Raw genomic sequence first — 27,249 nt, 5'->3', positions numbered from 1 at the left:
ATTTAACATGATGATGTATGCAGCAATGGAATTTTATTTTGTGCAAAAAACTAATGTTAGTTCTAAAAGTTTACACTAGGCTGATACACGGTGCTGCAATACATGTAAATTATGTATGTAGTCCTTGTATTCAGCAAAACGATGTGACCGTACCATTTATGTAAATGACAAATGTACCCAATGATGTATGATTCGAAAGAGGCTTCTATAAAAGCAGGTAGCTGCAGAATGTGTCAGTTTCATTGCCTGTGAGCAGACAATGTGTTAAAGCACAATGGCACCATTACCAAAGGATCACTCAATATCCAAGACTCATCTAGTTAGATGTATTCAGATGTTTAATTGCTGTTTGGTGATCCTTTACTCACAAATGCCTATGACACTTACTCAAAGATTTACATTAAAACAGTTTTCCTCTGTTTTTGTATTTCTTTTAATTGTCAACTCATGGTATTCCATTATTGAAATGTCCAAAATTTATAACCAAATGTAAATGGCTTTTTCCTAGATAAACCGTTCTGATCAACAATAGTTTCACTATCATTTCATCAACAAAGGAAATGAACAATATTCTATACCATATTTATAGAATATTTATATATTGTATATCAATGATCTTACTTAAGTGCACATCTATCAATTTTTGTCAATGTTAGATGTGCACTTAAGTAAGACCACTGATATAGAATATATAAATATTCTATAAATATTTATATATTAAAAATTGACTTCAACTTTAAAAGTTATAAAGTTGAAGTCAATTTTTAATCAGCTGCAAGGCAACAAAATTGACATCTGAAAACGATAAAAACATTTTGCTAATAACAAAAGAGAAGGAGGGTGGGGAAAATTTGAGTTGTCAAAATGTGTTAAGTTACAGGATTATTTCATATAACATTGATGATGACCAGTGTAATAAAAATAGGACAGCTATTTCTGCCTGTTTATTGGAAGAAACCAGTCGTTACCAAGCACACACTAATAATAATACTGAGTCTACAACCTTATTAAAAGTAAAGTAGTAAGTAGGGATGTGCCAAATATTCAATTATGCCCTGATATTCAGCATAATTTTCAGATATTCAGCTAGCCGAAGCAGAAAAATTCCTGTTACTTGCATCATAACAAACATAACAAATCAGAGAATTTGAGTAACTTCACACAAAAACTTGTTGCGTTTACTATAGGTACTTTCTTTGGCATTTTTTATTTTAGTTTATATTATGCAGTCTTCAAAGTTCTTTGTATTATGAAGCATTAAAATGCTTCTTAAAGTGTTAAAAAAAAAGAAGGGAAAAAAAGAGTAGTTTTGGTCATAAATAATAATAAAGCAATATTTGGAAGTTTTGAAATTTATGTGCAGATTCAAAATTTGCAAAATGTGAAATATGCAAACAACAAAATATCTTTGTGACACAGGAAAAGGAAGACACACCAGTGATTTTACCATGTAAAAATTCAAGAATAGTGATGAATTTGTAAAATAAAACAAAGCTGAAATATTAAACGACATGGCAAGGAAAAAAAAAAAACAGTCAGAATCTAAAGTAAATCCACAAAAACAGCAAAAGTTATTTGACATTAATGAAAAAAAAAAAAAAAAAAAAAAAAATTAGGCTGTAGCAGATGACAGGCAAAATCTTTGTATTACACTATGACCATACTCAACTGCTGTTCAAAAAAAGGATTTCCAAGGATAATGAATAAACTTATTCCACAGTACAATTTCTCAGAGAAAATTTCTTTCAGCACCAGCTACCAGGAACCATATTCACTGTTTTTTCAGAAGAGGAATTATTTATTAAGGTTCCCCAAAAGTACTGAAAATTTTCTTTTCCTACATCATAACTTATCACAAATTCAATTTGATTAATATATCCACAATTATTCTCTACATTTCACAATTTAAAATTAAGGTTCCATTATAACATTTTTATTTTGATAAATATTTGAGGAAATAAGTGCAATATTTATTCTGATTTTTATGTTGTTGGTTTTTTTTAAATAAATGTTCCCTATAAAATTTAATTATAGTTTGATTATATTGAAATGGAAAATATTATATATCGAAAGAAACAATGTTTCAAAAATTTATTAGAGATCTTATGAGAACATAACCTTTAGCATCAAAGGTTATGTTCTCATAAGAGGTTATTTTAACTTGCACTTTTTAAGACATGAACTTGACACAGGAGCCCATATATTAGCCTTTTATTTGTGCACTGATTAAGTTTCACTGGCCCAATAAGTGTTACAAACTGTTTGTTCTCATCATAGACCATGTGGAAACCTTAAAATAGCAACAATCTCTATTAAACATGTCAAGAAGTTAAATTCATCATTAAGTGAAAAGTGCATAATAAATAAAATAAATATTCTGGAACAAATAAATGTAAAAATGAAGGATATTATGGATCTATTTGTATTTTATAACCAAATGTAGAAAAACTTAAAAGTTTAGAAAATCTGAGAAAGCAAAAGTTATTTTTTTCTAGTAAATTTTTCTATATCTGGCTATAAAATATGGGTGGATCCATAACATCCTTCTTTCAGTATATCCTCTATTTTAATTCTATGTATTTTCTATAAGTTTTCTGAGTATACTTGTCCACAAACATTGATCAAAAGAATGTCATTATATTCAATGTTTTTTTCTCCACCATGGAGTATGCATGCTCATTTCACTTCCAAATTGTTTCTATCAACTCAAAATTAATTGCCGATTTAAAGAAAAATCAAGGAGCGAGTGTTGTATATGTTGTTATGATTCAATCATAAAAGGTGTGATCAACGAGAGTAGTTTTGCATAGAATGGTGGGTGAACATAGGGAGAGAACAAGAGGTCATCCCTGGAACTGTATAAAGGGAGTGTGAGCAATGGGATGAGGATCAGGTTTTTTTGGTGAGTGATAGGAGGGCACTGCCTGAGAGAATTAATGCTACATCAAAGTGTCTCGGTGCTACATTTAATATTTGACAGTTTTATGATATTTACAGAAAGCAAAAATTTATTTACTTATTTTTTTAATTACCAAAGAAGATCGTAAGTCTTCATTCTGGCAATGTAAAATTATCCTTAATAAACAGAAATTTCATAACCAAATATATGTAAACTTAACAAGACCATTACAATTCTCAACAGTCAATTTGCCTTAGTTTGCACTAATTAAAAACTTTGCATGCTTATATATATATATATATATATATATACATACAAGGGTGATCTGAAAGGTTCTCAGCCTTGACCATAGATGGCAATACTATTGGCAAGATTTTTTCCCCCAAGTTGGTACATCTGTCATAAGCATCCATGTGAAATTGCAAGTCTTTCTATCAAATAGTTTGTTTTATACAGCTATCTGAAGCAAAAGTGTTCCTGTATCCCTTGAAATGGATAAAATTGAGTATCGTGCGGTTATAAAATTCTTTGTAAAAGAAGGCTTAACGGCAAAAGAAATTCATAAAAGTTTATGGGTACTCTTCTTCTTCATTTTCAACAATTAAGAAATGGGCTGCGGAGTTTAAACGTGGCCGTACCAGCCTCGAAGATGATCTACATGAAGGACATCCAAAAAGTGTAACAATACCAGAAATTATTGATCAAGTGCACAATATGGTATTGGATGACCGGCGAGTCAAAGTGCGTGAAATTGCTGAGACTATAGGCATTTCAAAAGTACATGTAGGACATATTTTGCATGAAGAATTGTAAATGAAAAAGCTTTGCACAAGATGGGTGCAACAGCTGCTCACAGCAGATCAAAAACGCACTCGCATGAAAATCTCTCTAATTCATCCTAAGATCTGTGAACATTGTTAGTTAAATCCCAGCATATTTGATGTTGTGGGCCTTCTTCAGTAGAGTTTGCTGAAAATAATACATGACTGGACAAGGCGCTGGCCCGAGTTCTGTTGCAGGAAATGTCCCTTTTATGCTCTTCTAGATAGAGTTCGATGGATTTTTCCATTTGACTGTACTATGGTTCGCCGCAATCGCAAACGATTTAACTAACAACATTCACAGATCTTATGACGAATTAGAGAGAAGGATTCTAGAATCTAAGGAAATCATTCTTAATCCCATCCATATCAATAGCAACCTGAGCTATAATTTGCCAGACTCTCACAGCTTTGCCATTCAATACTGGAGATCACGAGACCTTACACCGCAAGTATGGCCATTTTGCTACAGCCAGAGTTCTTTCTTTCATTTAAACACTAATCTCTGTTGTTTTATAAGTTCTGCTGTGTAGAAATCTAGTATTCGTATGGGTTTTCTCTGATATTTCTTATGTCCTTTTCGCTTACACCTGATGAAGTCTGTTCTCAGACGAAACTAGTCATATGTATTAATAGTTTTTTACTCAAAACCTCGGTTTTTAGTCATTAAATAAATTTTAATATGTCATCAAACAGAGTAAACCTTCAATTTAATAATATATATATATATATATATATATATATATATATATATATATATATATATATATAGTGCTTAATTAGGGACTGTATGTATTGGTACAGCATAGCAGCATCGTTAATAACAGTGACACATGCTATACAGATGTAGTATCATTTTATTCAACTTTACCCACTAGAAAAGAATGCATATTAGCACCCTATAGTAAAAAAAACACTGTTTTTGTGTGCATGCGCACATTCAGCTGTGAAATATGAATATTTAGACTTTTCTCTCATAATTACTCTTTTATACAGACTACAGTCCACTTATGAAAAATAGAACTCTATGACATAGGATTGCTTTGGTACTGAATGAGTCTTTGTTTGAGCTCTAATAAGAACTAACAGTTGAAAATAACTGTTAGGAAGAATTTTAATCAAAATTCTTAATAAAAGGTGAATATACAGGCACCTGGACAGCACTCGTGTCTTAAGTAGGAAAGCTAAGGTAACTCCAATGCCATGGGTTTTGTTCTCATAAGCTCTCTGGTTTGTTTTGGAAACTTTCCAAGTTTCTACATGCACACACACAGTTATAAAATAAGGATGTTCTTTTTATTTTCACATTTTCATTTGGTTACATGGTTAAGTGAAGTGTTATTATACATATCTTTTTTTTAAACCTTTCTTCATTCTGCAATTTGGCCAAAGCATGCTAAACAAATTTTTAACATTCTGAATTAAGTTTTAGAAACAAAAAATATATATGCATTAAAAATGTATCAGTTTTTACTGTGTATTTTTTTAAACATATATAAAATTTATTCACAAGAACACAAAACGTGAACTCAAGTCCTCCTTACTCGAGCTAGGTTCTGCCTCAGTAATTTATTCACATTTTATAATAAGTTGACAGCCAAGTTGGATAAACGAAATGACTACACCATGATACTGCTGGACTTTGCAAAAGGCATTTGACAGAATACTGCATGGAAAACTATTACATAAGCTGGAGCAAATGGGAAGGGATATAAGAATCGTGGCATGAATAGGGGTGGTGGCCGATAGACATCAGAGAGTGGTGTATGGGGGAATGGAATCAAGGCAAATGAGAGTGACTAGTGAAGTGCCCTAGAGCTCTGTATTAGGACCGCTACTCTTTAATTTGCATATTAATGATATAGCAGATTTGTAGAGGGACATTCAGGACATCGTTGTTTGCCAGTGATGCAAAATTATGAAGGGCAATAGCTGATAAAGGTGATGGAGATATCTTACAAGAGATTTAAATAAATTGGCAGTGTGGGAAAAGGACAACGATTTTCAATTCAACGTTGTAAAATGTAAGGTAATGCACTTCGGGATGAAAAGATCACACACTCTGTACCATACTGATGGTACTAGTTTACAGGATATTGAGGCGGCTAGAGATTTGGGAGTAATGGTGAATACAGATTTGAAATTCAGAGGAATATTGCAAGAGTTGGCAAAACAGCTCAAAGGATTACTTGGATGCTGAAGAACACACAGACTGCCTAAGTGATAATAACCATTTATAAAAAGGTTATTATACCTCTTTATAAGGCTATGATTCAGCCACAGACTACTGTGCACAGATTTAGTCACTTGCATTTTTTGAAAATTAGGAGGCAGTGGAGAGGATTCAGAGACAAGTGAACAAGCGGGTGACAGGTACGAGGGTGGACTGAAAAGTTCTCGGACTCGACCATAGATGGCAACACTATCGGATAGATTTTTTTTTTTCTAAGCTGGTACATCTGTCATAAGCATCCATGTGAAATTGCAAGTCATTCTATCAAATAGTTTGTTTTATACAGCTGTCTGAAGCAAGTATTGTCTGTATCCCTTGAAATGGATAAAATTGAGTATCGTGCAGTTATAAAATTCTTTGTAAAAGAAGGTTTAATGCCAAAAGAAATTCATTTGAAGCTCATAAAAGTTTATGGGCACTCTTCTTTGTTTTCGACAATTAAGAAATGGGCTGCTGAGTTTAAACGTGGCCTTGAAGATGATCCACATGAAGGACGTCCAAAAAGTGTAACAACGCCAGAAATCATTGATCGAGTGCACAATATGATATTGGATTATTACTAACTATTATAATAACGGAATTAACTCATGTCAATTATTCTTTATTTGTAGAATTTTCACCTGAGTATCAACAGGCATCATCAGTACAGGTGCAAGGCTAATTAAACAATAACTGTTATATTCACAAAGCGCCACCTATGTAGCTAAGGTTTTCCTTTCCTAAATTTATTTAAATTATTATTATTTATTTATTTTTATTTAAATATTTAAATAATAATTATTTAATTATTGAATTATCATAATTAAAAAAAAAATTATTTTTTTTAATGTATATATATGTGTATACAATTATATGTTAGGAAAGATTTGCTGTTTATAAAGTACTATCTCCCACAGGGGGAGAAAGACATAAACCATTGGATCTGTTTAGGTTAGGGAAGTGAAGCAATGTTTCACATGTTTCTTTGTATAGTCGTTCCATTAGGAACCGACTTTTGTGAATGACTTTTGTCTTGTTCCACTTAACTCTATGTCTGGTGTTGATGGCATGTTCTGCAATGCCAGACTGTTCAGGTTCAAGGTACTGGATGTACAACTGGTGTTCTTCTAACCGGACCTGAGCAGATCTTCCTGTTTGTCCAAAATATGATAATCCACACGAGCAGGGAATCTGGTAGACACCTGGATAGCTGAGATGTGGGAGCTTGTCCTTTGGAGACATTAGGAAAGTGGAGATTTTTCTGATGGGTCGAAAAGCCACACAGATATTTAGTGGTTTTAGCACCTTAGCTATGCGTTCACTAACCCCCTGTATATAAGGAATAGGTATACGTGTAGGTTCTTCTGTACTTGAAGAGGATGCTGGAGCACAACTACTTAAAGCTCTTTTTATGAAAGACTTCTTATAGCCATTGGATATGAAGGAGGAATTAATATACTGTAATTCTTTTTTGTAAAAGTTCTGAAGAACAAAAGGAGTGGGCTCTATGAACTAGTGTTTTTAAAGTACCTGCCTTTTGGCTGGGATTGTGATGTGATTCAGCGTGGATGTACTGGCCTGTATGAGTCTCTTTCCTATAGACTGCGAATTGTAGATAACCATCTGGTTGGCAAAGAATCAAGAGGTACAGAAATGCTAACTGCTTATTTACTTCTACTTCTAGGGTGAACTGGATCCTTGGATGAAGTGCATTAATTTTTGAGAGATACAGTTGTAGTTCTTCTGAGGGGCCCTTCCATATGGCAAAAATGTCGTCCACATATCTGAACCAAATGTTAGGTCTGGGTGTAATGTTGTTAAAGATATGCTGTTCGAAATGCTCCATGAAGTAGTTGGCAATAGCAGGAGATATTGGATTACCCATTGCTGTCCCTTCAATATGTTGGTATAACTGGTTTTTGAAGGAAAAATAACCGGACTTTATTACAAAGTCAAATTATTTGAATTTGTAATAAAGTTCGGTTATAAACTCCCACAACTCAGCTATCCAGGTGTCTACCAGATTCCCTGCTCTTGTGGATTATCATATTTTGGACAAACAGGAAGATCTGCTCAGGTCCGGTTAGAAGAACACCAGTCATACATCCAGTACCTTGAACCCAAACAGTCTGGAATTGCAGAACATGCCATCAACACCAGACAGAGTTAAGTGGAACAAGACAAAAGTCAGTTCTAATGGAACGGCTATACAAAGAAACATTACTTCACTCCCCTAACCTAAACAGATCTGATGGTTTACGTCTTTCCTCCCTGTGGGAGATAGTACTTTATAAAGCAGCAAATCTTTCCTAACATATAATTGTATACACATATATACACATTAAAAAATAAATAAAAAATAAAATAATTTTTTTTAAATTATGATAATTGAATAATTATTTAATAATTAAATAACTAAATAAAAAAAAAATAATTTAAATAAATTTAGGAAATTTAACCTTAGCTACTTAGGTGGTGCTTTGTGAATATAACAGTTATTGTTTAATTAGCCTTGTACCTGTACTGATGATGACTACTCAGGTGAAAATTCTACGAATAAAGAATAATTGACGTGAGTGAATTCCGTTATTATAATAGTTAGTAATATGTCTACTCACAGTATTTCCTTACTGAAACTTATGGTATTGGATGACTAGCGAGTCAAAGTGCGTGAAATTGGCGAGACTATATGCATTTCAAAAGAACGTGTAGAATATATTTTGCATGAAGAATTGCATATGAAAAAGCTTTGCACAAGATGGGTGCCATGCTTGTTCACAGCAGATCAAAAATGCACTCGCATGAAAATCTCTAAACAGTGCTTGGAGCGTTTTAACAAGAATAAAACGATTTTGTGCATCAATTTATTACTATGGATGAGACTTGGATTCACCATTACCCACCAAAATCCAAACAGCAGACAGAAGCCAGTTGTTCAGCATCAAAGAAGACAAAGTCGGTTCCATCAGCAGGAAAGGTCATGGCATCGATGTTTTGGGATGTCAAAGGCATTTTGTTCATTAATTATCTTGAAAAAGGTAAAACAATAATCAGAGAATATTATTCTGATCTTTTAACCAGACTAGACGAAAAAATTTGTGAGAAAAGACCCACTTTGCAGAGAAAAAAAAATCATCTTTCATCAGGATAATGCATCTGCCCACAAAGGGAAAATTAAGGGATCTGCACTATGGAATTGTTGGAACATTTCACCCTATTCCCCAGATTTGGCTCCCTCTGACAGAGCACAGTCAATTCTGTTGGACACTTAAACATCATTCAGTGCTGATCATCATATACTACAGGTTGATAGGTCTTAGAAAGTACTCAATAGCTGAACAATCTCTTCTGTATTTTGCATCCTCACACCAATCACACTCAATAGTCATTTGCTCACAATTCTTCTTTCTTTTACTTGCATCATAACAACAGAAATGTTTTGGGTTTCGTTGGCATGCAGAACCAGTTTCTTTCATATTCAGAGTTGATTACCCATACAGTATTTGTAACTTTTCTGGTTGGACTCTGCGATTTTCATGAACTGACGACATCCTTATATTCATATTTCCTTTCACATCTTTTTTCTTGAGAATCTTGCTTCTCAAGATTCTGATGACTGTGATATTATAATAGTTAATGTCAAGATGATGTGAAATGGATGCAATAATATTGCATCCATTTCACACTGACCCTATTTATTCTTTGAACTATAGAGAATTATGATATAGTACCTCCTCCCCTTTTTAATACTTCCTATCCAGCAAATGATATGGGTCCAAGCATAGTATTCTCCTCAGGGTCATAATTACCTTTTTTCTTTCTTTTTTTTTTTTTTTGTAATTCAGCATGTCAAATTTTCTACGATCTCACTTGGACTACTGTGCACAGGTCTGGTCTCGATTGCGATTCTGATGAAGTAGAGTGGGTGCAAAGGAGAGTGCTAAATATGATATCTGGCTTGTGGAATACTGATTATGAAGACAGATTGAGAATTTGTAGAGTGTGTGTGCACGCGCCCACACACTAGCAAACAGGAGAAAGAGGGGTGATATGATTGAGACTTTACAAACTTCTGAAAGGATCATACAGGATTGGATGCTGTTTGTGCAAGCAATGGGAATAAATTCAAGAGCAAGTATGTGGCATTGAGTCCCTGACTCTCTGGAGGTATCTCTTAATAATAATAATAATAATAATAATCTACTTACACTTTCAAGGTCAGTGCAGCATGATGATTGCCATCAACTGGCAGCAAAATAGTCATGCTTTAAGTGAAAACTCTTCTGACACTATAATCAGCTCCAACTCTTTGAATAAAAAGTTTTGTATAAAAATAAATTTTTGAATGAAAAATGTTCACTTACCAAAAATGGGTCACATAAACTAAAAGTACAAATATCACTCGCTTATAAAAAGACTGCATTTTCATTAAAAGTTTTTGTTAAGAGAAATCCAAGGTTGGGAGAAACAAGCTTTAATAAGTAGCTATTGTTTTCGAAGCTGGATGCATTAGTAGAGCATAATAGAAGCATTGTTGATGATAATTGTTGCCAGCCTGGTTGGCATATCCGCTCTCCAGCCGAATCCCGCCATGGATGTTTGTGCTTGTCTGTAAAAATAGTAGTGGTGGTGGTCAGCGGTAGATGGCGTTGGTGTAAATGATGAAAGTAGTTATAATTGGTGGATTGAGTGGTGGAGACGAAGAGTTGTAGAGTGAGTGCCCTCCCTCGATGAGTCTTTGGACTCCCTGGAGGTGTCATGTAATAATAATAATAAAATAAATCAAATTTAACCACAAGATATAATAAAAATTCTTAATTTGTTTTTGTTAAAATGAATTAAGTTTAACTTGGAGTATTAAGTAGTTTTTGCCTTGAATTAAGATAATGCTTGTACAATAAATGCTATTCCAGATTTAAAGGCAGGAGTATCTCAAAATAATTTCATCCATGCACAGTATTTTATTTTCATTTATCTCAAGGGACAGTAGAGATTAATTCTAAAACAAGAATAAAGTAATAAATTGTTGGGCTGGACTTCAAGCCAGGAATGAAGATTGCAAGGAATTGATAAAGTGTTTTGTTAAATATGAAAAACAAAAGAAATTAATACAGATCATTTCTTTCCTCTGCTATCAATTTTCCACTCTGTATGTTAAATGCAATTTTGCCAATACAGGTAACCCTCATATAATGCGGATGTAAGGTTCCATAGAAATGCCGCGTTATATAAATCGTGTTATACGAGACTTAGATCACATAGAAAAAGTAGGTTTAGGTTCCGAAATCGTTTTTTTTTTTAATTATATAAACAACAATGACATATCCAACAAAAACAATATTTTTATTTAATTCAGGTAATTCATGTAAGTTAAGAAAACAAACTATAAGACAAATACGTAGTATAAAATTATAAAAATTACAAATAAAGCGCATATTTTAATCGTCATCACTGTCTTCAGAAATAACATTTCATAGATGTTCTTTAAGTGGCCGGAGGTTGTCACCACTTGAAATCTCTTGGATATCATTTGTAAAATTTGCATATTCTCATATGTATGTAACTCACCAGAAAATAAACTGCTCAGCTTGAGATTAACATACTTATGATTTTAAATGTGCTTTCCTGGCAGAAAACGAAGACAATTTTCAATAATAAACACTTTATACAGTAAACCCTAGATGGCGAACCTATGGCACCCGTGCCAGAGGTGGCACGTCTGAGAATTTTGCTGGCATGTCAACGATTTACAGGTGATATCCCTTTATACGCTTATAAGTTATTGAAGTTTTTTTTTTAATTGTTGCAATACGTACAAGCTGAATTTTGTTTTACACAAGACAGCAGCTATAAAGACGTGCATATGATTGGTGCAGTATTAACAAAAGATTGCACGATCCCACGACAAAAGCAACCGACAAGTGTTGAGTTGAAATGCTAATTCTCTTCAATCGAATTCCATAACATCTGAAACTGTCATGACAACATTCATTATTACTTTTAACACATTCACAACAGGGTGTCATTTATCGTTCCGATGGAACTTCTCATTACTGACTGGCTCAACTCACACAAACGTTTCAACCCTTGGTTGAATTTTATGGCTTCTTGTTTGCGTTTGAGGTGGCAGGCGAACTCACACATTCATTATATGGCATGTTTCAATTCTTGGTAGTCTTTTATTTTAAGTTAGCCTTTGTGATCTGTCATAATGACATCGAGAATTTCAAATGCAATAAAACAAACACTTATTTCATAATTGAAAAATAATTTTTAGTTAGATACTGTGTTTCAGTGCAACATATGGTTTTGCTTAAGTCTATACAGCATAGTTTCTGTGAGAGGGGACATGCAATTTATTACTTAGCGCCGTTTTTATTCCAGCTGTCTCTAATTGCACTATTTGTTGAGAATGACACAGACTGCAAAAGCCTCTGAACGGTATCTTATTCAGTGATGCAATAAAACCAAATTGGATACTTATAACTACTTGCACAATACGGGCAGACACAAATTTAACGAAGATAAAATTTGATTTTTAAGTCCCGCGGTGAAAAATATGAAAAAATAAATAAATAAAGGGTTACTAGAAATTGTAGACTGCGTTATATCGAAACCGCATTGAACAAGGGATGCTACAATTTGTAGACCGTGTTATATCGAAACCGCGTTATACGAGGGTTACCTGTATTGCCTTCCAACTGATATTTTATTCCTTGCTGTTTTAAAAATTTTAATTGTTTTATTGTTGCTTTTGCATATTTTTCTTAATCTGTTTTTTAATCTTCAACTAACTCTTTTTACAATGTTACAATATGTGCTTAATAAAACTATGAATTAAAATATAAATCATCATTTAAAACAATGTTTCCCAAAATGTGGTATGCATACCCCTAGGAGTACACAAAGTTTCTTTCGGAGTATAAGAGTATATATACTCCCTTATACTCTTAGGGAGTATAAGGCAATTTTTTTCTTTTCTTTTTTTTAATTTTGATTACATTTTTTTTATATTTCACAGATAAGTAGGTCTAATTCTATAATTAATTTTTAATAACTATAAATTAAAAGGAATTTTTAAACAAAATGTCTCTTAGCATGCACAGCTAACCTCTGGCCTTCATCTGGTTGATGGCATGATTGCATTCCAACCCAACTGGTTCAAGCAGTTTGCATTAAACATTTACATTAAAACAGTTTGAACCATGTGGATGGAATTTTTTTGCTAAATTTTGGAATCATTCAAACCTTAACTTTAACAGTCCTCAGCAATTGTTTCACCATTAGTGTGTGTGCATCTATTGGGTTTTCTGCTGTTGTGGACCTCACAAAGCAAAAAACAAACCAGCTTTGATGTGAAGTCCCATCTACACCTAAAAATATCAATAGAGTGGGATTTCACCAGACTTCTTTCCAACATAAACAATTTCATTCACCTCATTAAACTTTACTATTGAAACCTTAAATTTCACAATTATTGTTTCTACTGTATGTAAACTGGCCTCAAATAATTAAAAATTCTTTCACATGATTGTAATTTATTATAATGAAAATGTAAAAATAAATACCTCTATAATTATATGTGTTTGAATGAATTTCTGCATTATTATTACAGCTTCTCCATGGTTGTCTTTTCCTGAGAGGGGATATGCCACTGTTACTAAAATTTTAAAAGGGCACCGAAGATTTTGGGAAAAACTGCTTTAAAGAAATAAATGCAATATACAATTATAATGAAATAGATACACTATACAACTTCAAATATAAGAACATCATTACTTAGTTCCTGTCTGGAGAATATATACATCTCTCCCACGGACTGATTCTCCAATGTCAACCAAAGTTTCTGAAAAAATAAAATAAAATTAACCATAAAAAAAAAGTGCATAACAAATGAATTTTAATTTTTCATTCATCTTTATAACACTTCACTTAAAATCATACCTCTGTTGGCAGCATAAAACACCGAGGTGTTACCTACACGAATTCCAAGACGACTGGAAAAAAAAAAAAAAAGCATCAATGGCTATAATATCTGTAAAAGATGTATTAACAAATTACATGCTATGTAAGAGAGATACAAAATAATAACTTAGGATATGAAAAATTCTATTGCAGTTTGTCTTGTGCTAGACATTTTCACTATAAATAAAGTGAGTATACATATAATTTTGTCCCTCCCCAGCAGATCAAGCCAGGGCCAATCATTGGTCCAATTGATAAAGATATAGTCCACTATGCTGAACTGTGATGTAGCTTCTATCTCTTAACTTCAACACAAATCGAAATACTGAGTGATTAGTTATTTATCAAAGTTTATTCCAACATAATAGTAGTCTTCATAATTTTGCCATAATGAATGCTGATCACTTAACATATTTTCTTATCAACTTCTTATGGATCGCCATATTTTGCTTAATGGTAATAAAACATCAAGCAATGGTTGTATACCTCCAAAAATGCAACCACACACAGTCACCCAGAGTAGCATTAGCAGTAAGACCAAATAATTTCATCAACAAAATATAAGCTATTATATTCTATGATCTTGATCTGTGCGTGTGTATGTGTAGAAAGAGGTCAAGCTCTATGATACTATACCTAGTCCTTAGAGGTGAAACTCAAGACTTAAAGCATCACCTACCAAATTCTAATGCTATCAAATCAGAACAAGTGACAATGGACTAAGTCTGCATTATATTCAAGCTGAATCTCTGGCTTTCAGAATTTTACTTCCATCTAATTTCCAACAAAACAATGTCAGAATGCTCTAAGCAAGTATGGTTGATGAAGCACTAACTTTTGAGTGCATTAGGTTACCATTCTATAGACTGGTGATTCTGAACCTTTTGAAAGCAGAGGACTTCTATTTTGATTTGAAAAATATGGTGGATTCCCTGTAGAGTGGATTCGAGTTCACTAATTTTATCTTAAAATTATGTAAATGATAGAGTTCACAACGTATCACTTTCACTCAATTATAGAGAATAATACTGACTATTATATACTCTGATAATTAGTTGTTCTTTCATGTTTTGAGCAATTTTTTAAAAAATTCTTTGATGGACTACATTGTTTGACAACGAAGTCATATATATGTGATGCTTTTTCTACCACCATAGCCGATGCTGTCACTTTTGCAGCTGGCTGAATCATCTCTGCTTTATTGTGCAGAGGAAATGTATCAAGTAACAAGGATATTTGATATAAAGCACTCGCAGCATTTTCATTCTTCCTACTAGTTGGAATATTTGTTATACTTTTTTTTACTCACACATAGTTCTCAAAGTTTATTTTGAAAAAATTCACAGGCTTATTCTTAGAGCATTCATGCTTTGTCTCCAAATGTCGCTGCAACTTTACTGGTTGCATGCATTCATTGAATAATTATTTCATAATGTTTCATAACAAACAATATAGAGACAAATAATTATCATAGAGGATCTTTTCCTCTACAGACTGACAATACATTGTGGTACCATGTGACATACATTCAAGCATACTGAACAATAAAAAATATAGAAAATACATTCAAGCAGTAAACAGCAAAGATACACTGATATATGGCATACACACTGAACATTCATTGATGTGCCACAATGGTCTGTACAGTCTGTGTTAGTACATGAAGGCTGCTCATAACAAAAAAAATGTTTTCCAAAATTAATGTTTTGCAGACCTCCTCAGATATTACTGCAGACCCCTGGAGGTCTGAAGACCACAGGTTGGAAGCTGCTGCTATAGACTATGCTCTTAGCTCTTGTCAAGAATAGAGGTTAGCTTGGATGGTGACCCCTTCAAAACTAGCTAAAAATCAATTATATCCTTGAAATTCCACCAACAGTAATATATGGCCTATAACTTCATATTATAATAAGAAGTATCATTTTACTAAGGTTGATCCATTAATACACAACTACTTGAAGTAGACACACACACTTTTCATTACAGATTACAATTCACCACGAGTGCTAGTGAAAATTCACTACAGGTATTAATGCAACATTTATTTTCGAAGAATTTTGATGCACATTCCAACATTCTAAATGTTCTACTCTATTGCATGCTGCCTAAAATAGTGGATACTTCTTCCAACTAATCTATGCCTCATAATTAACACAGATTACATAATGATTACATTCAGAAACCATGCATAATTTCACAAGCACTAACCTCTGAATCTCCTTTACTTGTATGTATCATCCTGTTAGTCTTTACTTACCAACCAGTCTCAAACCAAACCTGCTTCTCAAAAGTCCTTACTACTTTCCTTATAGAATTACTTTTATCGGTAGCCACATTCCCAAACTCGTCATTTGTCTTCCTAGAAAATATTATAACCCCCTATATTTTATTCCTCTAAGCATCACCCAAGCTCACTAATACAATTTTTGATAAGAATATTCACTAACAACACTTCCCCATTTCTAATATTTCTGGCATCAGTAAACACACATAATCAACCTCTTAGCTCATACATATCCATGCATTCTACATAATCTGCCTTGCTCAAATTGGTAACATGCAAATCAGCTCTTCCCTCAAACTAGCTATGGCTGATTTAAATTGTCCCCCCTCACAGGATTTATCCAAACCCCTTCAGTCACCCTCTTTGTTCATTCCCATACCTCAAAAGTGCATGCACATACTTTCTCATATTTCCACTCAAACAGTTTTAGTTTCTCTGATTACGCACATCCATTCCTTCAATGACTAACACTTGACTCCAATAACAGTTACAAAACTATAACAGACAATCATTCATTTTAGGTGATTTGTCTACAGGTGAGATAACCACTGCATATTAGAGCAGGGAAACTGAGACTCGAAAATAAAATAATATAAAATATCTTGCTCACCAAAATCACTATATATTCAGAAACTAAACTATAAGCTCTTTCACTATGTTTCGGCATTTGATCACATTTCAAATTTTTGCAACAAGAAACCACAATTTCATCAAACCATTTCTGTAATACTACCCATTCATGTGCCATCTCTTATCCTAGAAGGTTGATTATCATGTGACTCATGGTAAACTACAGGCATAACGACATGTGGTGAGGACCCTATCTCTTCCATCTATTGTTGTAAGTATTCATGGCTGTGCTTTCACAGGGCCAGTTTGCATGTTCTGAGGGACGAAAAACCCGAATTTCTGAATGGAAAAACCTTTACTTATGTATGAGACCAACTAACTCACTTTAGTCGAAAGAGACCAGATAAAGGTTCCTCGCATCATGGATGGAAATTGAACCCAGGTCTTTCTGACCAAAGGGCTTCATACATATCACCGAAATACATAAATTCTCTGGAATAAACATATTTTGAAAGAGGAAATAATATAACAGCCTGTGTGGTTATGTCTATAAACAAAGAATTGCTAACAATAAGTCACCAACTGAAGCAGATGCCAAAGACCTCACATTAGCTGCAAGAAGGTGGAAGGTACTACATGTGGTGATTTTCAGTGCTAAAAGATAAGTTCTTTCTGAAAGTACTTAGCAATATTAACTGATTCTTTTTTCATTATTTTATTTATGAGTGTTTGTTTGATTAACTACAAGGTTAATGTGCTTAACTTTGTAATTTTCAAAGGTAAAATTTTTGTTTTATTATACGATGTATTGTGCATCATTGCAGTGATGATGCAAAACAATGGTGGGCAATTTTAATGTGCATGATTTTGTTCACAGCAGCATGTGCAAAATGTATGTACTTTACAGAATGATAGAGTTATGAAAGAACGAAATTGGAGAACAGTTTGTCATAAATGTTTCATGAGCGAATGCAAGAATTGTGAAGAGAGTAAGAAGAATGACAGCGGTGAGTTGAAAGACGAAATGAGTGATAATACGATTAGCGAGATTGATGTTACAAGCAGTATGAATGACTGTACAAATAACACAGTAGAAAATGAAGAGGATGACCAGATGATAGCGCACTTACGTGGAGTTCTCCACAGAACAAAACACGATTGAGTGGTGAAGAAACGACTAGCACACAGTATGACACAGATGCGAGAAAAGATGTAAGGGGAGAGAAAGCAGAGTATGAAAGAGCAAAAGTGTGAGAATAAGGATTGGATTTTGTATGGCAATTCATTGATAAGAGGAATGCTTGAAAAGAGTGTGACAAAACCGTATTTTCCAGGTGCAAAGATTAAGGATGTTAGTGATGCTGTAATGATGCATAGAGTAAAGGTAAAAGAGAAGTTTATTTTGGTGAGTAAAAAGGATTTAGCAGGTGACAAGTGTGGTATGTGGGTAGACATGAAAGAGTTGCTAGTGTGTGCATGTGAAAGAGTAAGAAAGCAAAAGTTGTATGTTGGCACGGCATGACAAATGTGAGCTGAGACTGAGCACAATGATTGAAAATGAGTCAGTGTGCAGGAGGAATGGTGGGGTTTGTGGATGCATGGAGTGAGTATTTCATGGAAGGAAGGCAGGAAGGTTATATATATATATATATATATATATATATATATATATATATATATATATATATGACTACTACTATTAACTCGGAGGTTGGATATGTTCATTTTAATATAAACTGACTAAAAATCCGAGAATTATAACAAATTGAGATTTATTTGAAAACGCAACATGTTTCGTCGGGATTGACTTCATCAGGCGTTAATTCTTAGATTTTTAATTGCAAGTCTCTCATCAGGGGATATATTATCAGGAGGAGGTTTTGCATTGTTGATTGCAAGAATTGCTTCTATGCGAAGTGAACTTGCGTCTGCGGTAGGAAGTAGCAAAGCTGCTTTCTCCATCTTAGTTAAAAGTAGTTCTTTAGGAATGCATTTTGGTGCCAATACAAAATTTAGACCTTTTTAGAGAATTTTCTCTTCTATCTCACTGTGTAAACTCTGGCTATTTTGAATTCGAAGGTAAACTTTATAAACAGGTCAAAGGATTAGCAATGGGAAGCCCCCTCTCTTCTATATTAGCCAACATTTTTTTTGAGGATTTTTGAACAAAAGGCAATCTCCTCTTTTAGTTTAAAACCAAGAATTTGGCTTAGATATGTGGACGATATATTCCTCATATGGAAGAATAGTATTGAGAATCTTCACAGGTTTCTCAACCACTTAAACAACCTCGATCAGGATATCAAATTGACCATGGAGATTGAAGAAAATAGTTCCCTCTGTTTCCTAGATGTTAAACTCACCAAGACGCCTGAATCAATGAAAGTCTCTATATTTAGAACGCCAACACACATGGACAGATATTTGCATGTGCCCTCACATCACCATCCAGTGCAAAAGTTGGGTATTATATCAACTCTTGTGAATCATGCAAGATCTGTACTGTCAGATGAAGAAGAACTAAAAAAAAACTACAACATCTTAAATGGACCTTTAAAAGATATGACTACTCTTTAAAAAGTATCAACAAACAATTATCCCACCATCAACGTAGAGACACAGGACGACTCCAAAGGTTATATCTCCTTGCCATATATCAGCACACTATCCAAAACACTGAGTAGAATCTTAAAAGAAATTTAACATACAAACGTGCTTCTCGACTCTTCCAAAAATAAGATCAAGTTTCAGCCACTACAAACAATCTCACAACCTTCTACAATTCCCAAGTTTATACAAAGTCACATATGAGTGCGGAAAACCTTACTATGGCCAAACGAAGAAGTCTGTCCTCCTACGTCTCGAGGAACACCAGAGAAACATTGCTTAAAAGAGAACCAGAGCTACTGCCCTATCAGGCCATGTCCTGTTTTCAATAAACACGAACAACGAAAGCCACCAACATGAAGTAAATTGGACAACAACTTCAAACCTACACATTTGCCACGATGAGGTAGAATGCCGCATTGTCGAGTCAAAAGAAATCACCCTGGACCCTCTTCATATAAACAATAATCTCAGCTATAATTTGCCTGACTCTTTCAGCTCTACTATCAGATACTGGAGATTGCGTGGTTCCACACACACACAAATGCACAACAATAGAACTTTAACACAGACTATAGCTCAAGTTCATAATAACTGTAATTTACAGTCGAATATTATAGCTTTAGAGTGTCTCAATGTTTTTTTCAGTGTCTTTAAATAGCTTTCTATGTTCTTAACTCCTGATGAAGTCAATCCCGACGAAACATGTTGCACTTTCAAATAAATCTCAATTTATTATAATTCTCGGATTTTTAGTCAGTTTATATTAAAATGAATATATATATATATATATATATATATATATAAGGTGGATGGCTTGCATTTGAATGGACTCGGGGTCAGGAGTATTGGGAAAGTGTTGTTCAGTGAGAGTTCAGAAGTGCAGAGTCAGGGAAACTAAATTGTTCAGGAATGGATGTGAATTAAGGCAACCTAGGGGTTCAAGAGTGATCACGTGATGCTAAAGGTAGCACCCAAGTTTTTAACTTTAGTGGGCTAAGCAACACAAAGTGTTAGGGAGGTTGTAGAATGAAAAGGGATGTTGCACTTCATATATACTAATGCCAGAAGTATTTGAAATAAGGGCAAGGAGTTTTTGGCATTATTGGTTAGCTTAACTTGGCCAAAGTTATAAGCACCTGTCAATCCAACAAGAATTCAGAAAACCCTTAATGTAGTTATGTATACATAAGGGTTTTATTCAAAAGATTTTAATGACAATGTTTTCAACATTTGCTTATAATGGCAGAGGAAAAAGTGCTTTTTTCCATAAGTGATTCAAGACATGTTCCAAGTGTTAGAAGGAATAATAATAAATTACCTTATATCACATAAAAAACACAGATTTTATCTGAAGAAAAAAATTCATGCTGTTTTATTTTAACAGAATGACAAACATGGTAATACCTAAGCAAATAACATATTTGCTTCAACACTAATAGTTATACAGGATTAAAATTAGCCATAGCATTAACAAAAATTATAAATTGACCAGATCCAGGATTAAACACAGTGACTATGATATATTAGGCAACTGTGATAGAGTACCAAGGCTAACATCTGACGAGTAAGAAGATATTTACCTGACTGACTAGCTGGCACAAAATCATTCAGGTTCTACCCATAAGACATCATGTTCCAATCGACACAATCCTAAACTAACCACCACCATTCATTAGATACTATGGACCTGTTCTGCTCTCTTTCCACTCTCTTGAAAACTCATGCTGGGAACTTTAAACAGCCCAGTAAGAGATAATACCAATTTTCCTGCACCTTATTATAATACACTGGCCAATATCCCACAGCAGTGTTCACAATGAGGTTTTGTAATATCCTAAGTACCTTCAATTTATCTAGTCTCACATCAGTCTGTCACTTTAATATCTCCACCTGGAGTTGATACTCAGTAAGTAAAACAATTATTTCTGCTTCTCCTCCTTATCATCAGCACCCAATGAAGATGATGGTTGTTCTTCCTTGTACTCACCATTTAATGAAAGAACCCTATGGGATATCCTTTGGCCTACTCGGCTAATTTCATCTGATAATCTGATCATGCTTTCCTCATCATGATCTTCTTGCCTATTGCTTTGTGTTGGATTCTGAATGAGGAGAATTGGAAATTATTAATACTTCATTCAGAGTCCAACATAATCAGCCATTCCCTAAGCCAAATTTGCTCATCAGACTAATAATCTCTTATTAATAGTATGCTATTCATATGATTTCTTTCAAGTTATGTTTATTAATATTTATTTGTTCAATTATTATTTTGATATGAAGTTACAGTTGTAAAAACTATGTATTAAATATCGCTTGTATATTATGAGATGAATATTACTAAAACAGAGATAAAAACTATAAAATATGTAATCTTTTTATGTTATTAGTAAAATGTAATGTATCCAAGTAATTCTTCAAAATAAGACTTGATTGGTTGTTGTGAGAAATAAGTTATTTTTAGCCAGCACGTGCCTTAACGTGAGTTACTGTATGCAAGAAGCCAGTTTGGTATCAACAAAACCAGTTAGAACCAGATTTTGGCAGAAAAGGAGAGGATGTCATGGGCAGTACATGAAAAAGAAGGAACACAAGAGTAAGGGGAGAGAAATAACCTGGGGCTGAACAGAGTAGGAAGAACTGGGAACCACTCTATATTTTGACTTATCTTTCTTCGAGCTCTTATTCTTTTATAAATTCCTATCGCCTCGCAGAAGGATAGCGTTGGACGAAAGGATAATAAGAATGAGTAAGAAATATTGAAAGTTAGGCAATTATGAGCAAGAAGATAAATTCTCCCGAGTTAACTAATCAGTTACTGAAACCCAGGATTCTATAATATTTGTGTGTTCTCAAAGTGAAAGTATTCAAGAACCAAGGAGAGTTTCTAGGATTCTCGATAATGAGGAAGCTATACTATTTATACTGGTAAGGATATCTTTTCTATGCCTCATGTGAAGTAGCAAAGCTTGTTTCTGGAGAACATGATATAGTTCATATTGCTGAAATTAACAGTTCAAGATTGAATGTGAAACAGTGAAACATTTCCTCGTAAACGTAATATATGAAGTATCTCTGGATTAATAGTTCAAGATTGAATGCGTGATATAAAGAAGCCTGTAACGAGAGAATGCAATGTAAATTTGAGACTGAATTTTCTGAGAACTATTGTGTCAGATTGATAAACTTAAAGGTTGCTGAATGAATGTCTGATGACTTGTGCTTTGTGGTTGTTCTGAATAGTTAAACTGAATCAATATTTGAAGTACATTGAACGATAGCTTTGTTTAGAGTGAAATTGTGTTTGGAATCTTGGATAATAAGAGTAGAATTTATATGCATAAATTCTAATTGTAAATGATATGCTCAGCTGAGTAAATTACTAATGTCTTAATGAGAACTTATTCATTCCTAAATTGTACTATTCCTATTAGAAATTCTTGTTTTAATGCAAATTTATGTGTTAAAGCATTAAATAATTTTTTTTTGAGTTGAATCTTGTGTTTGCCTGATTTCTTTCATTGCACCACCCATTAAAATAGTTCGAATCTGCGGGAACCCTATATATATAATAAGGAGAATTTCGGCCTGAATTAAGTTGATAACAATATTGTGTTAACTGATGGTTGATTTCACAATGTTGCTTATGCAAATTGGAACATAGAGTGGTGCAGTTAAAAATAAATTTTCTCTGTGTTCGAATGTGGAGTCAGTCAACAGCTAGAATATACATCGGAGTAGAACGTAGGATCCAACATTTGTACTGCTCACTTTTATATTCCCTCCATTACATTGTTTTTCTGAAACCCCTGCTTAATGATGCTACTCATCCATTTAACTCCTGCTTAATTTATCCCCTTCACCTAATATTACTTTCCTCAAACACCCACTATATCTCATGAACTGCTAACATCCTACCAATTGCAACTTACTTCTTATGCCACGTCCTTTTTTAAAAATTATGGAAACAACTACCATGTTACAGTGAGACTTCAATTTCATATAAACTGAAATAATCATGTTTCAATCTTCATATCAAGGTCATCATCTGAAGGATACACATATACAAAGAAACAAGCTATATTATAATCTACATAGTATGCTAAAGTCACACTAATTTGGTCAACTTTTAACACCACTAGCCTGAACTCTAGTGGGAAAAAAAAACTTTACTACATCGAAGCTGAAGTCTTGTTATCTGTTTGGTTACAAATCATTAAGAGATATATTAAGCCCAAGAGAAAAATTGAAATTTTAACAACCATCCTAATCTAAACAATAACGGTGACATAAAAATCCCAAGAATTTGGATAGCACACACTCAGCCCACATACATTCTTTCAAGTTTTCCAGCAAACCCTTACTTGAGGATTACAGTCAATAATTTCAGCCTTTATTGGCCAACAACTATACCGTTTTTTGCTCTAATTTATCCCCGAGTAACTATGAGCATGTTGAGATCATGTTGCTCTACAGCATAATATACCTTTTAATGATTTATAAGCAAAGAGATAACAGTAGCTTTGATGTAGTGAGGGTTTTCCCCACCAGAGGTCAGGCCAGTAATGTTAATGGTTGACCAAATTAGTATGACTTTAGCATACTATGTAGACTGTAACATAGCTTGTTTCTTTGTGTGTGTGTGTACTCCAGGTGATGACCTTGATATGGAGATTGAAACATCAGGTGATTAGTCTGATTTATATTAAACTTAAGTTTACTATAATATGGTAGTTGTTCCCATAATTTTTAAAAATAAATGCTAATCACTGTGCAACTATGAAAGAAAGGATTCTTATGCCATCCTATCTTAACTATTGGTGTATATAACACATAAGTGCCAGATGTCCACACATGGCATTGTACTGATGTGTTGCAGGTTTTGCAACCCCTTGTATGTGGGAATGATATAAAGAACTGAAAATTTCATGCTCAGCCACCAACTAGGCTTAAGGTGCATGATCACTCCCAAAATCAGCGATGATGTTGGTTACCTTAGTTATGGATAAATTCTCTACATGATCACACTTCTCAAATCTTGGATCTTCTCTATAAGTATCCCAAAGACAATATCCAGCTCTTCAAAAAGAATATCAACTGATTACTTTTCTCTCAATCCCCTTCCCAAAACCACACATGGCACTGATTCATTTACAGACTGCAATCTCTCATGTGTGGGAGTGATTAAAAAAAAAAACAACAGTTATGCATTATATGTATTAAGTGTTAAGGGAATATAAAACCTGGCCTAGGGTAACCATTACTAATTTAAACAAAAAAATCTGTAAAAATTTTCATTCTGCTTGGTTTATAACTCATATATGAGAAGGCAGGTAATGTTGTATTATCTGACTCACTGATCCAACTGCTAATGTATGAGTAATGTTTTGGCTTATTATTTTAGCCACCTTACTGGCTGGCTCATCAGTGATATTTTTATGTCTCTAATGCTGTGTTCTCAAATTAGTTTGCAGAAAAAAATATTTTTATGGGAAATTATTTTAATTATAATTCAAATTATAAACTTATATGGCAATGTGATGAAATGTTTGATAATTCAAAGAATATTCAGACAATTCATAAGAACAAAAATTCAAGTTTAGTGTACCTAAACTTTACTAGCACTTTAATGTTACTATCAGATTCATATCCAAATGCTGTTTACGAAGAATTGAAGTGTAGAAATAATTTTGTTTCTTAAATTTTACACTTAAGCAGAATGGGTATTTTCATTCAGAAGTACAAGTCTGATTTTAATTTATCATCCAAGCTTAGATGCACCACAAGAATAAATTTTATAATCAAAAGAAACTTTTTCATTACTTACATAAAATCAAACAATTTAACTATAATTTCCTTTGCACCCTTTTCTTTTTAAATCAGAATAGTTAAGAAATATGGCATAATCACGTCACAGATACAAAAATAGTAAATAAGTTGTTGATAAGATCTAGTTATTTATCTGATAAGTTTGTTCTTTGGACTTCTTATCTCACAGTTCTAAAGGGCATTTATCTATAAGAAGTGACTGAGTAGAAGCACCAAGGAACGAAATTTTTCAACCCTAACATTTAATTAATAAATCTAACTCTTGAGAATATTCAATAATAACTACAGTATTAAAAAAATACATGTCCCATTACTGTTACTTTATATGATTTGTATAGTTGAACAAAATATAATGAATGCTCAAAATGCTGTTCTAAGTACAATTAGTATCTGCTCCAACACAGAAAATAATAATAATAATAATAAAAGGAATATAACTATAACCTTTAGGCTGCAAAGTCTGCAGTAATTTTTTTCTTTTTTTGTCTATATCATCTTTGTAACATACATGATTAAGTGCTGCACTTAATCTAGAATACCTATTGTCTGATAAGCTTGACTGCATCCATATAATTCAGAAACAATATCAAACAGTATCATTTCAGTATGCTACTTTTGGAAAAAACGGTCTATGAAATTCTCATAAAGTGATGATATGGATAATCTCTGGCACATACGAACAGTAACATTTTTGGTGCCAATGATTTAACATTGGCACCAGAAATGTTGTCCAAGTTAGTTAAATGCTCCAAAGTTAGTTGAAGAACTCAAATAAAATTGAAGTAATAAAAAATAAATCCACAGAATTTGCACCAACATAATAGAATGTTCAATAAATTTTATTTATCATAAATAAATCATAAATCAAAAGAGCAGTGCATTGGATTAGGTTGCATGCATCATTTTAACTAAAAGGTAAAATTTGCTGACTTATATGATGAACACTAACCAGTGATAAATATAATGTAAATATACTGAGTGTATATGTATTAAAAAAAAAAATACTTCTCACAAATTAAATGATTAAATCCTGTTAATCAATGGGAAAGTAAGCCAAATTTTTGAATATATAATTATCATCATTACACTATTAACATCAGCATACAACTCCATCTAACAACTATTACAACCACCAAACAGGCCTACTGACCTGGTTGGCGTATCCGCCTCTCCAGCCAAAAGGCTGTGGGTTCAAATCCCGTATGAGAATGGATGTTTGTGATTGTGAAAAATACCACTGATTGTGGTGGGCAATAGATGATGATGGTAGTTACAGTTCACTGTAGTTGGAGTGGTGGAGATGGAGAGTTGTAGAGTAGGTGCCGTCCCTCGATGAGTCTTTGGACTCCTTGGAGATGTCACATAATATTTACAACAGGTTTAGTCACATCCTTTGAAGATGGATTTTTTTTTATAAGGAAACAAAATATTTACAACTGTGCAACGTGGTTGATCCTCTTATGGCCAATGTAGCATATGCTCCTATGAAGCCAATATACTAGTCAGTTTTTGGCAAGAGCCAAACATAGTCCAATGTGCAATCCTTTATGCAATGCTATTTTGGTGATTGCAGTCTGATGATACATTAACATTGATTCAGATTTAACTGTACAGGTTGGAAACTTGTACACAGAACTGGATTGGAAACTGAGTTTCTGAGAGAAATCAAAGAGTTGTTTATGGAGAAGCAGTATTCTTCATGCCAATGTTGTTAATGGATTCAAGAAAGGAAATTCCACTGTTACAGCTGAGAAAGGTTATTAGTAAAAGTACCAATGTTATGATTCTGTAGTCACTACCATTATTGAAACCTATTTATTACTTGTGTCCTGGACAATATACAAAGGTTGAATAGAATAATGGAAATCAATATATTTGGGAATATAATTTTTGTGTTGTCTACATTGAAAAAATGTGATGGCAGCAATGAATGTTCTTGTTAAGGAAGGTGAATTAATGGAGATATTGGAGATTTCAAAACTTAATTTTCAAAACATTAAGTTTTGATTCATAGGTTGGGGAGAGGGAGCTATACTTTATTGGCAGAACTATACTGATG

The 27,249-nt window shown here is 33.4% G+C and overlaps 1 protein-coding gene across 2 annotated transcripts in view; it reads right to left on the bottom strand.

Moving 5' to 3' along the window:
- Positions 1-27,249, bottom strand: part of LOC150097300 (phosphoribosyl pyrophosphate synthase-associated protein 2-like) — a 112,456-nt gene that overhangs the window by 70,858 nt on the left and 14,349 nt on the right. For both annotated transcript variants that reach the window (XM_090406777.1, XM_090406775.1), the window contains exons 2-3: positions 13,877-13,929; positions 13,712-13,778 (exon numbers count right to left, since the gene is read on the bottom strand). In XM_090406777.1, coding sequence (XP_090262903.1) covers positions 13,712-13,778; positions 13,877-13,929 — 120 coding nt within the window. The remainder of the gene's footprint in view (positions 1-13,711; positions 13,779-13,876; positions 13,930-27,249) is intronic.

Source organism: Typopeltis vanoorti, chromosome 17, assembly GCF_054136105.1.
Source record: "Typopeltis vanoorti isolate ZY-2024b chromosome 17, IOZ_Tvanoo_1.0, whole genome shotgun sequence".
NCBI classification, from domain to species: domain Eukaryota; kingdom Metazoa; phylum Arthropoda; class Arachnida; order Uropygi; family Thelyphonidae; genus Typopeltis; species Typopeltis vanoorti.
The sequence above is the reverse complement of the archived record's forward strand: the minus strand, read 5'-3'. Positions and strand labels throughout refer to the sequence as shown.